The 13461-nt window shown below is 40.1% G+C and overlaps 1 protein-coding gene across 1 annotated transcript in view; it reads right to left on the reverse strand.

The window, feature by feature from the left end:
• Positions 1-13461, reverse strand: part of CADPS (calcium dependent secretion activator) — a 477787-nt gene that overhangs the window by 242151 nt on the left and 222175 nt on the right. The window contains exon 8 of the mRNA XM_044675693.1: positions 6486-6597. Within this exon, the coding sequence (XP_044531628.1) occupies positions 6486-6597 (112 nt within the window). The remainder of the gene's footprint in view (positions 1-6485; positions 6598-13461) is intronic.

Here is a 13461-nt window from a genome sequence, read left to right on the forward strand (position 1 = left end):
TTCTCCCTTATTTTCTACCATCTTCCTGGAGATAGGTTATCAAATCAGTAGTACTATCATTTCTGTAAAGGGTCTATCTATTAAATGGCTGCCCTACACGCCAACTTACCATCTTTATGTCTTCCTAGATCAAAACTATTTTTTGATCACCAATCCCCTACATATGTTGTCTTCTATTAAAATGTGAGCTCCTTGAGAGCATAGGCTATCTTCATATATTTATATTCCTACTACTTAGCAGGGTGTCTGCCATATAGCAAGTACTTAATAAATACTTTTTCATTCATTCATAGGATTTTTATTCTATCGGGGTGGCAAATAACGTATGCAAATAAGCAAATGCAAATAAGAAAAATATACAAGGAAAATATGAAATAATTTTTGTGTGGGAAGAGTGCAATAAGAGTGGGGGATCTCTGAAAAGGCCTTGTGTAGGATGTAATGCTTGAATTGAGCCTTGTGGGAATCTAGGGCTTCCAAGAAGCAGAGGTAAGAAGGAAGAACATCCTAGGCATGGGGGATTGTCATGTACTTCATCCTGTGGAGTGTCACATACGGAGAACAGCAAGTAGGCCACTTTGACTGTCATGCAGAGCACATGAGGGGGAGTAGTGTGAAGTCAGTCTGGAATGCTAAGTTAGGACCAGATTGTGGAGGGCTTTTGATGCCAAACAGAAGGATTTTCATTTTATCCTAGATTAAAAACCAATCAACGTACATTGATGAAATTCCAGTGACATTCCAGGCACTTTGTCCGGCACTAGGGATAGAACTACAAAAGTGAGTCAATCCTTACCCTCAAGGCATCAGGAAGGCTTTCTTGAGAAGAGGAGTAAGATGAGACTTTAAGAAATTTTTTTTTTTTTTTGGCATTCATACAGAGGGTAGATTGGGGAAGGGAGAAACTAGAGGTAGGAGGATCAATCAATTCTACCAGTCCAACTGAGAGCTCATAAAAGCTTGAAATAGGGTGGTGGTCATGTGAGTAGAGAGAAGGTTCAGATATAGAAATATTGTGGAGGAAGGATTGAGAAAACTTAGCAATTGATGTTATAGGGGGTTACAGGAAGGTACAGGATGATGCTAATGCTGGGAACCTGAGTAATTGGGAAGATGTTGGTTTCAAGAGGGGTGAATTTGGGGAAAGATAATAAGTTCCATTTTGGACATGTGTTTGAAAAACCTCTGGGAGATTTAGATGGAACTGTCTGGCAGGATGACATGATGCAGGACTAGGGTTGAGGAGAGCTAGATGAGAGCTGGATACAAAAATATGGGAGTCTAAGGCTAGCTCCCTCTAGGCATTGGCTGCAAGACACTAAGGTCAGGGCATACAAATCCTTCTAATTTTAACAAAAACTTCTGGATTTCATTGGCTATTACTCTGCCTTGTCCACATAAAGCAGAGATAGTAGATGAGGCCACATGTTGATGGGCTTGCTTAAGAATAGTTTACTTCTGCACATCAGAGAAATGTCACCTAGCTCATTCTCTCAGAGAAAATTCAGGATGTTAGACAACTCAGACACAGAAACATGTTCTGACCTGCTAGGTCATCACACAGACATTGGGAAGAAGGCAATTCAAGAATATTTTATTTTAGTAGACCTTATTAAGTCCCTCCTATGTATAAGGCATTGTACTTGAGTATGGATCTCCTCTTATGGGGGCTTCTTGATCGTTAAAGTCCCCACGAAGTTCCTCTTTAGCTCATCTATTGAAGGTGAAGGACTCAAGAGAGGCAGTGTGAGGTAATTATTAGAATTCTGGCCAAGTGATTAAGAAGGCATGGTTTCACATCTTTCCTCTGAAATGTATTGTGTGACCCTGGATAAATCATTAAGTTCCTAGTTTCCTCTACATTATGAGTTGTGGATGTGTATCTGTAGAGGGAGACTCTGGGACTTCCCTATATAAATGAAAACACAGGTCTCAAACCAAATATAGAAAATAGACATGTAAGGACAGGTATTTATTCATTAATTTAGGAAGCCTTGGTCATCATGTCATCATGAGTTTGTTTCTCACAGTGTGCAAACTATTTCTCAGAAGAATGTCAGATAAAGTATATTCCATTTTCTACTTTACTTGGACTCTAACATGCAAAGTGGTCAATTTAGTATGTGGTCATGGAACAAATTCTTGAGGTGACCCATCAGTCTACAAGCATTGAATAAGCATCTAGTGTGTGGCAGATACTATGTTAGGGACTGAGGACTCAAAGATACAAATGGAACAGCTCCTGCCCTCCTGGAGTTTTCATTCAATTGGGGTAAATAACACTTACATGTGTAGGTGAGAGGCAGTATAGTGTAATGGATAGAGCACTGGGCTTAGAGCCAGGAAGAATTGGGTTCAAATATTGCCTTAGATGCCTATTCATTGTATGACCTTGGGAAAATGACTTCATCTCTCTGTGACTCAGTTTCCTTATCTGTAAAATGAGAGAGGTAGGCTTGTTAGCACTTAATAGGTTTATAAGTTTTTCTGAGTTGAACTGATTGAGTTCAAATGAAAGGATGTGGGACAAGCCAAGTTCAATGGTATTGACACCATCATGCTCATTCTAGAGTTGCTTAGAGGAAGTCTTGGCTCTCGCACTGGTGGAGCCTTGGGCAATTGAACTCTGTTCCATAGACGTTTATTGTTAATCACTTATGGTTTATCTCATAGGATCTCAGTTTCTTCCCTGGTAAAGTGAGAAGCCTGGGCTAGAGGAGCTCTAAGACCCTGTCTAGTTCTATCCACTCTAGTCTCAGAAGTGTGTGAGATGTTCATGACCAGGTGCTGAGCTGGCAAGTGCAGAAGTAGAGCCACAGGGGGCAGCTGGGTAGCGCAGTGGGTTGAGAGCCAGGCATAGAGATGGGAGGTCCTAGGTTCAAGTCCGGCTTCAGACACTTCCCAGCTGTGTAACCCTGGGCAAGTCACTTGACCCCCATTGCCCACCCTTACCACTCTTCCACCTAGGAGCCAATACACAGAAGTTAAGGGTTTAAAAAAAAAAGAAGTAGAGCCACAGAGGGAAGGGGAAAGAAGGAGGGAAGGAAAGGAGAAGGAAATGAGAACTGAGCCACAGGGTTGGGAATAGGGGTAGGAAAAGACTCCCGGCTCCCCGCTGTCCTGCTTCGCTGGCAAAAGCTAAGTGTGAGAGGCATTCGGCGACCAGCGCTGGGTGAGCTCATTAATCTGCTTGCCACCATATGGAGTCTGGACGTTTTTCCCACATGCAATATGCTGTCCATTTGTAGGAGCTGACAGAGCCCCAGCTCAGCTCATTACCGGCCTCTTCACAGAGCTTTTCCATCACATGGAGTCAATCTGAGGAGGCCCCAGGCCAGCCAATGAGAGAGAAGGTGAGGTTATGGGTGATGCTCCCTCAGCTATGGCCAGCTTTCTGCTAGGCTTGACATGTTCGCACAGCCCTTTCCATTTTGTCAAGCCTGCTGAGTTATGAGGGTCCTTCCATAGACCCAAGGCCAGGATTAGAACAGACACTTCATCTGGACATTCTTGACTGGTAAGAGTATACTTAATCTACCCAGCTGAGGCACATGTGTGCTTAGTCTTTGATGTACAACGGGGCCTGATATCATTAACTCTAGAGCTACATGACACTTGAAGAGATCTATGGGGGACCCTGGGAAGGACAGCTGTGGTCAAGTGCTCTGGGAATCTGTTCCCTACTATGGGACTACCTACCTCCTCCATCCCTCAGCCACATACACATACACACCCTCTAAAATGAGTTCTGTAGAGCCAGGCACAGAGATGGGAAGTCCTACATCAAATCTGGCCTCAGAAACTTCCTAGCTGTTTGACCCTGTGAAAGTCATTGAACCCCCATTGCTTAACCCTTATTGCTTTTCTGCCTTATTAATAACTCAGAATATTGATTCCAAGATGGAAGGTAATGGGTTTAGAAGAAAAAAAAGGAAATGAGATCTGTCCTTGCATAGAATATTGAAACCTGGAAAGGACCTTATGGAGCATCTAAACTAAACCTCCTGATCTTTGAGATGATAAAATGGTGGCAGAGATAATGAAGGGACTTGCCCAAGATCATACAGCTAGTAAAAGGAAAGGATAGGATGGGAGCTGAGATCTTTTGACTCTGCTGCTTTTTCCCCTATTAAATCATTCAGTGTTGATTCTTTAGACTGCATGTTAATGGGTCATAATAAACTTGTAGATTCTAGAGATGGAAGGGATCTTAGAAGTCACCTACTCCAACTTCTTCATTTTATAGAATAGGGAGCCAGGACTCTGAAAGACTAAAGGATTTCCCTAAGGTCACACAGTAAGTAGAAGAACCGAGGAACAAACACACGTCTCCTGAAGTTGGATCCAGTATGTTTTCTATTTTACTTGTCAGGGTTCATTGTATGAAGTCTTTAGTCATGGAAACCTCTTAAGTTTCAGAGTAGAAGGGCTATTTAGTCACCTGGATATTTCTAGACAAAGTGGGACACTCTGTAGAGGATTACCTGGATAAAAACCTTTTTATAGTAATACCTTGTACATCCAGGTGTCTCCAGCTCAACAATTTTGAGCAGAGTTCAGGTTTCTTTTCCTAGTAAGGGAAACTTATAGGGAAAGTTGTCCTTTAATTCAAGTTCATGTCTAATCCAAATAATCTCTGAAAGCATTTTCCCCAGAAATAGTTGCAAAACCAATACACTTTTGGCAGGGTAGAGCCATCCCACTCCCAATTTACTCAGAGCCTTTTTACTCTAATTTTCCAAACAGTTCTAGCAAGCTCAGTTGCTTTCTTTCCAAGCCTATGGCAGATTAAAGTTGGCAAATTAGAAGGGATTGTGTAATGGAGAAGCTATACTGACCTACTTGTAGAAGCATTTATACAAACATTGGGGAAAGGGTCAGTAAATAGCCTGGCAGTGACAGAAAAAGGAAATGAAAGACTTCGAAAAGCCAGCAGAAGATCTTAGGATGGCCCAGAAATTTGGGGCCATTGAGTATGGGAACATAAAGCCCTCCATGCCTTAGTAGCCCTGGTAGTTTTTAGTACTATACTTTAAGTTTCTAGAGGGAGGAACAATGCTTTTGCTCTAGCTGTGCCCTAAACTTGGAATACTCTCCCTCCTCATTTCTGTCTTTATTTTCCCTGACTTCCTTCAAGATTTAGCTTAATCCCACCTTCTGTAGGAGATCTTTCCCAGTTCTCCCAGTAGCTAATAGCTTCTCCTTTCAGATTACCTTCCACTACTCTGTGTTTAACTCAGGTGCTATCTGCTTATTGCCTCCTCCATGAAAATGTGGGCTCATTGAAGGCAAGGCTGTTTTTACTCCTCTTTTTAGATCTCCAACATTTAGCACAGTGCCTGGAACATAGTAGATACCTAATAAATGCTTGGATCTAAATTTTCATTTCACCCAGCTTCAACCATACGCACAGTGGGCATTTAATAAATGCTTACTAAATCAAATTAGGGTAAAAAAGGACCCTTCAGGTTCTTTTGCTATATAGTCTTTAACCTTTGACAGAAGACAGACAGAAAATTAATTCTTTAGCCATGGACAGGGCAACTCAGACATAACAGCTGGCGAAATCTTAGGAGAGCCAGGGTGAGGGTACAAAGATCAATAGCAAATTGCCACTGAAGAAAACAACAGTGAGAATAGACCAAAGGGCAAATGAATAAAATAAATGAGTGAGAGTAGATCTAAGGGACACTATCAGTCCTGAGGATGCTCATGCCAGAGAAATATTGCTTCATAAGTAGGGTAGACTCCTCATTACACTGCACCCCTATCTCAACCCATAATAAAAGAATGAAAAAAATGTAGCTTGCAGGAAACAATGAGGAACAATAGAAAGAGTACTGGGTTTGGGTTCAGTTGCTTCCTCCATGTGAATTTGGGCAATTTACTTCCAAAATGAGTCTCAGATTTCAATGGGGCCATTGCCTGTGGGAACAAAAAGTCCTCAAAAAGTAATTCAGTTCAAATTTGGCTGATTATTCCCTCAACGACCCAGGCCCCTGTTTCTTTCTCTATAAAACTAGGGGGTTGGGCTAGAAGACTTCTAAGGTATTCCAGCCATAGATTCATTATTCCAAGTCCTCTCTGAGCCTCAGTTTCCTTCTCTGTAAAAGGAGAGAATTATACTAGCCTTTCTAGTCTCCCTAGCTATGAAGAAATTATGTGTGTTATCTCTGAAGGGGAACAGCCTTCCATATTTGGTCACATACCCACTTAGGAGATAAGATTGTCTTTCCTTGTCAGTCCTATGACTACCATATTACATGTGTCATTCCCAATCACTGGTCCCTTTCCCAAATTGGTTAATGCCTCTTTAGGGACCAAGACAAGATTTGAAAATAATTCTTTTCCATGTCATTAGAAGATGTGTGTGTTTTGTGGTGAGGTTGGGGAGGAGAGAAGAGGAGTCATATATTTTTAGGTTACAAAGTGGCTGTTTTGGCACACGTGGGTCAGCCATCTTCCAGGCCCCCTCATGTCCTTACCCGACCGAGTTCTTTGTCCTCCAAGGCCAGGACACCTGTGCTTTCTGTGAACAGCTTCACCTTTACAGCTGGTAGGGCATGGCTTGTGGAGAAGTCACCTTGTGTCCCCCACCTGCAGACACAATCAGAGAGGGCAGCATTTGAGATCCTTTGTCACCTGACCAAGCACCGGGGTGGCACTGTCTGTCACCCTTCTCTCACCAAAGCTGTAGGAGTGACAAAATGTGTTAATTAACTTGGGAGACAAATGCAAGACAGATGCTCAGAAAGTTGCCACTGGTTTTGCAGCAACCTCAGGGATGATTTGGATTGAATGTGAACCTTAGTTGGGGGAAAACTTTCCCTAACCCATTTCCATGTGAAAATGTGTTCCAAATAAGTCCCAACAGCCACAGGCATTTGATAATTTATGCCACATGTTTTGAGCTTTAGAGCATCTGGCCGCAGCCATCCTGAGGAAGCAATTGTGTCATTTGGTTTCCCTCAGCTAACGTGGTTTGCCTTTAAAGAACGTATTTATTTGGTGCTTGGAAGAGTGCTGGAGGTGACTGTTGAGAAGGAGGCATTTCAGGGAATGGCCTTCTGCTCAAATGGAGCTCAAAATGTCATGTGAACAGATGAAGGAAAATGACTGATCAAGATCAGCCTGGAAAACCAACCCTGGAAGGCTGGCAAAGTGTTTTTAGCATATATCATTTGGGCATCATAACAACCCTGTAAGGGCAGGGACTGGACTTGGGATTTCATTAGTAATGAAAACTTTTTAGATGAAGAACTCCTTCTACCAATTCAGGTTGGCCCTTTCTCTGCTACTTAACCCTCTTAGAGAGCAGCCAAGGGTAGAGGTTTAAGTGACTTGCCTAGAGGCACCCAGGCAGAATGTGTTAGAGAGCAGAGACTTGAATCCAAGTATTCCTGGTCCCAACCCCCGCTCTGCATCCATTATACCATACTGTAAAGGAGGAGATATGGGCAATATTATCCCGATTATGCAGATGAGCAAACTGAGGCTCAGAAAGGTTAAGCAACTCACCACTGCTCATATAACTTGGGTCAGAGACAAAATCTTAATTGTAAGACAGATACTCAGAAAATTATCAGTTGGTTTTTCCTCCCTCCCTCTTTTTCTCCTCATCCTTCCTTCCTTGCTTCTTTCCTTCCTTCCTTGCTTCCTTCCTTCCTTGCTTCCTTCCTTGCTTCCTTTCTCCCTTCCTTCCTTTCTCCCTTCCTTCCTTCCTTTCTTCCTTCCTTTTCTTCCCATCTTCTTTACTTCTTTTCTTCCCTCCCTTCTCCTTCTCTCCATTCCTTCTTTGTTTGTTCATTCCTTTTTTCCTCTCTTCCTTTCCTTCCTTCTCTCCTTCCTTTCTCTTTTTCTTTCCTTGCTTCCCTTCTTAGCCATCTCAGAAATCATTAACCTCATTGCAGAATCCTTTTTAACCAGTGTTGTTTTTTCTTATGCCCCTTTCCCCTCACTGATATGCATGTATTCACTGGTGTCAGTGTCTATTGCTTTGAGATTAGAAATAAAAACTTCTTGAAGAAAGGGCTACGTGCCCTTCTTTAAGTACACTTGGTTAAGTGCTCTGCATAGTGAGGTAAGCCCAATGTACATGTTGACTAAATGACTGGTAGCATTATGTAGTTCAGTTAGAAGCCCTAGATTCTAATTTGAGCTCTGCCTTGAACTCTGTAGAACTTCAGAAAAATCATTTCAGCTCTCTGGGCTTCATTTTTCTCTTTTGTAATATAAAATTCAATCAAATGCATTTTTTGAACTTTTGTCAATACCTTTTGTTTTTATATGAGTGGGTGGTGGATTGGGCAGAGCATGGAACTTGAAGTCAGCAAAACCTGAACTTGAGTCCTGTCTCAGACATAACTAACCTCTTGTCTCTGACAGACCACTTAATCTTTCTGGGTTTTCAGCTAAATCACTTCTAAAATGAGGACTTGGGGGCTCAATGGCCTCTGAGATTCCTTCGAGCTTTAAATCTTTGATCTATAATCTCTAACTTTTCATTACCCAGTGAGCCATCCTTTATAAAAAGAATAAAAGAGAGGAGAAAAAAAGCAGTCCAGTAATGTCATCATAAATCAACTTGGTCTGACAGTCATGCAAGGATCACTAGTCTTCCATCTCTGCAAAGAAGGGAGGGATAGAATTCTCATGCCTCCTCTCTCAGTTAAGGTCCTATCGCCCATTTGTGAAATGGAGCCACTCCAGGCAGCAAAGAGCAAAACAGGGAATTGATCCCAGGGCTTCAGACTCTTTCCAAATAATAGCATAACTAACTTAGTGAGTTTGTGTATATTAAACTGAAACTATATTGAAAATTGTAAAGCATAATACAGATGTAATGAATGAGAATTCAATGGAGGTGATGAAAATGAGGACATTGTGGGACACCGTGTGGCCACAGGAATAGGGATGAATGTCTTATGGAAATTAATTGACTAGAATATTTGATCCATAGTTAGATTATTCTACAGAACATTGAACATTTGCACAAAATCCCTCAATTTTTTTTTACTTCCTGCAGTGTGTGTGTGATGAGGGTAGAACTGAAAGCAGCAACCAAAGTTCTGGGAACCTCTACCTAGTGTGCTGGTTTCCTAGGGATTATCTTTCCTGCTGTGGAGGAAACAGTCCAAGCTGAATTTCTGGTGCCATGCACATTGGTGCACCAGCCGTTATTTGACCAATGTGACTTAAGAATAATGACAATCAGGGGCAGCTAAGTGGCTCAGTGGATTCAGAGACAGGTCTAGAGATAGGGGGTCCCAAGATCAAATAGGACTTCACATATTTGTTAGCTGTGTGACCTTGGGCAAGTCATTCAACTCCCCATTGCCTAGCTCTTAATTACTATTCTACCTTAGAACCAATACACAGTATTGATTCTAAGATGGAAGGTAAGAATTTAAAAAAAAGAATAGTTAAAATTGATCTTCATCTGGGAAAAACTGGATGTCAGCTGGATTCAGTTCAAATAGCTGGTGTCTGCCAAGGATCAGAATAGATCAATGCCAGGCAATCCATCCATTGGAATGGTATTTTCCATTTGTCCTTATTATTTAGACTAGCAGCTGGCATAGGTTTTTCATCCATTTGTCCAGTTTTAAGGTTTGGTCAACCCTAAAGCCCACAGCTATTCATCAGTAATCAAATGAAATTCTGTCATCTTGTCCCAAAATGCAATGAAAAGAAAACTTTGAAATTAGACTAATTGTTAATTCAAGGACAAAGCGAAGTACAGTCATGGAAAACATACAATGATATATTCAAGTCAGTCAATCAAGGATGCTTAAAATGTGCCAGCTGATGGATTGAGCACTTGGAGATACAAAGAAAAGCAAAAGACAATCCATGCTCACTAGGAGCTCACAGTCTAGGAGGAGAAATGACATGCAGACAATTATGTACATATAAAATACACACAGAATAAATTGGAGATAATCAGTAGAGGAAAGGCATTAGAATTAAGGGGGATTCATGAATTGAGTCCAGGCTTTGATATCAGGAAGACTTGAGTTCAAATCCTGCCTTAGAAACTAGCTAGATAATCTTGGGCAAATCATTAACCTTTATTTTCCTCAGTTTCCTCATTTATAAAGTGAGGATAATAAAAATCACCTACCTGTTTTGAGGATTCAAGATATATATGTATATATAGTACTTTGCAAACCATAAAACACTATATAAATGCCAGCTCTCAGTATTAGCATCACTAGCATTATTAAAGGTATTTTGCAGAAGGTAGAACTTTAGCTGGGCCTGGAAAGAAGCAAAGGAATCCAGAAAGAGAGATGAAGAGGGAGGGAACTCCAGACATGGAGAAACAGTCAGGGAAAATGCACAGAACTGGGTGATTGACTATCTTGTCTAAAGAGCATAAGGTCAGTGTCAATAGATTATAGAATTCATTTGGGTAAGGTGGGATGAATGGAGAGTTATTGAGGAACCAGGTTATAAAGGGTTGTTAATGCCAAGCAGAAGATTTTATATTTGATCTTGGAAGTGAGAGGGAGCTTTTGGAGTTCACTGAAAAGGAAAATTACACATGGTCAGACCTGATCTTTAGGAAAGGTTTTTTTTTTTTTTTTTTTTAAATGATGGTAGTCCAAGTCAATATCTTTATTATTTTTTTTTAAACCCTTGTACTTCGGTGCATTGTCTCACAGGTAGAAGATTGGTAAGGGTGGGCAATGGGGGTCAAGTGACCTGCCCAGGGTCACACAGCTGGGAAGTGGCTGAGGCCGGATTCGAACCTAGGACCTCCTGTCTCTAGGCCTGACTCTCACTCCACTGAGCTACCCAGCTGCCCCCAGGAAAGTTGTTTTGATAGCTGAGTGGAGTTGTGGAAGGTGGATTGAAATTGGAAGTGACATGAGATAGGCATGCCAATCAACAGACACACCGAGAGAGGTGATGAGAGTCTGAACCAGTGTGGTGGCTGTGTGATTAGAGATAGGACCAGGCATGAGATGATGAAGGCTTACACTAGAGTGATGGCAGTATCAGAGGAGTGAAAGGGGCATAGTCAAGAGATGTTAAATGTAAACTAGATAGGATTTGGTAACAACTGGATGTAGTAGGTAGTCGAGGATGATATTTAGGTTGAGAGTCTGGATGACTGGTGGAATGATGGCATCCTTGATAGCACAGGGAAGTTCAGAGAAGTTTTTGAGGAAAGGACATGAGTTTAGTCTTGGACAGGCTGTGTTCAAGATGTCCAGGAAGTAGTTGAAAATGGATGACTAGAGCTTTGGAGAGAAGTTAGGGCTGGATGAATAGATTTGAAAATCAACTGTGCAAAAATATGATAACTGAATTCATGTGAGCTGATGTGATCACCAATCTAAATAGCGTAGATTAAGAAAAGAAGCATACCAGGACAGAGCTTTGGGATATACCCATGAGTAGCAGGTGTAACTAGGATGAAAATACAGCAAAACACATTTGAGAAGGAGCTGTCAGGCAAGTAGAACCAGTATAGAATGACATCATAGAAATCTAAAGAGAAGAGAATGTCAAGGAGAAAAGGGTGCTCAACAATGCTAAAGGCTGAATGATGTAAGATAAAGAGGAGCAGAGAAGACAGAACTCTGTTAAAATTTTCACTCAACTTTGATTTCAGGATGCCAGCAAGTCTCTAAACATATTAAATCAAAATCTTCTCTTTCATACCTTTATGTTTTTTATCTGGATAAGAGGACATCAAGGTATTTATAATTATTATCTTCTTCCATTGGGTCAATTTTATCTCTGGATCAAAGGAAAAAGCCTCTACTCTCTATCTTTTCTTGATATACGCTAATCATTTCATATTTATTGAAGCCAAATGACACTGGTCTCACTGAAGATTCCATATGATAAACTTGATGTTTAATGTATATATTCTGTATAATGTATAACTTGATATTAACCAAAGTGATTGATAATGTATTTTGGTTTGATTTTCTCTTTGAAATGTAAGTCATATTCAGTTATTTTTTGTAAAGTAATGGATTTAAGACTATGTAGAACCATAATATAGTTCAACTGCCTCCCTCAAAATAAACTGTTTTATATATCAGTCATTCTTGACATTATTATGTTGGTGATATGTTTTAAATAGAGAACAGTTTTACATGTGACCATCGAATACTTTAATGTCTTACTATGCTTGAGTATATTTTTATATTTGCAATATATGAATAATATACTGTAATTAATATATTCAATTCCATGTGGAATTGAGTCAAATACTTTGTGATAAATGGATAATCAAGGTAAGATACATATTACAGCACTTTTGGGTGGCTTTTTATTAAATTACTGAACTGATAATTTTTTATTATCCCTTGGACATTTTGGCACACTTTTTGTTACTTAGATTAGAGTTATCAAACTTAAAGTGTGGCCTATTGACTTAGAAAACCACATAGTACCATTATCTCTATTCTATTGTATTATATTGCATTTCTTTTTTTTTTTTCTATTAAAAACCCCTTACCTTCTGTCTTAGAATCAATACTGTATATTGAGTTCCAAAGCAAAAGAGTGTTAAGGGCTAGGCAATGGGGGTAAATGACTTAGGAAGTATCAGAGGTCACATTTGAACTCAGGACCTCCCATCTTCATGCCTGGTTCTCTATTCACTAAACTATCTAGTTTTTCCCAATGGATTTCATTAAATATTTCCCAATTACATTTTAATCTAGTTTGATCCCACTTGAGATTATTGTTGGACATATGTGGCCTTTGGACCATGTGTTTGGCACCTCTGCCTTAGTATATTTTCATGTAATTAGGTGTTTAGAGATTTATTCTAGTGATAGAAGCTGACTGCTCTGTATACCGGATAATGTTACTGGCTTATAGTTGGTGAAAATGCTGTCATTTCTATCTTTTGATAGTAGGTATATGATGCCTTCTATAAATAAAATAAGACCCAAACGTGAGAGGCAGCTGGCAAACTACTCTATTATTAATTCATGTGCCACTGTAACTGAATAATTATGGATTTTATCTGGCTCCCCCCACCCCAGTTTTTCCAGGTTTTTAGAGAAGTCAAAGTTTCAGTCACTTTTCTTGACTTCACTGTTCTGTTAATCATCATTATGTTAATGTGTAAACTTTCTATTTCTCACTTGCCTTTTCATTTCATTGGTCTTCTTGTGACTATAGAGATGACCAGAAATTTTTCACATCTTCCTTGGGGATTCTTTCTTTTGGCTTGTGTCTCAAGTTTTTGTAGTCAAGTTTGTGACTGAAATTAAAGTGTTTATTTTAACCTTTGTGCCTTTTTTGATGCCTACCATTTCTTTAACTTCAGCCTTCAATTGCTAATTAAAGCAATTCAGAATTTCTGATATATTTCTGTTTTCCAGATTCCGTTCTTCCTGTTTCTTTTTTGTTGCCTTTAATTAGGCAATATGGCAGTGAGGTTTCCTACTGAGCTTAAAAGCGAGGTGTTGATATAATTTTCCAATA

This window comes from Gracilinanus agilis, chromosome 1 (genome assembly GCF_016433145.1).
Source record: "Gracilinanus agilis isolate LMUSP501 chromosome 1, AgileGrace, whole genome shotgun sequence".
Lineage (NCBI taxonomy): Eukaryota > Metazoa > Chordata > Mammalia > Didelphimorphia > Didelphidae > Gracilinanus > Gracilinanus agilis.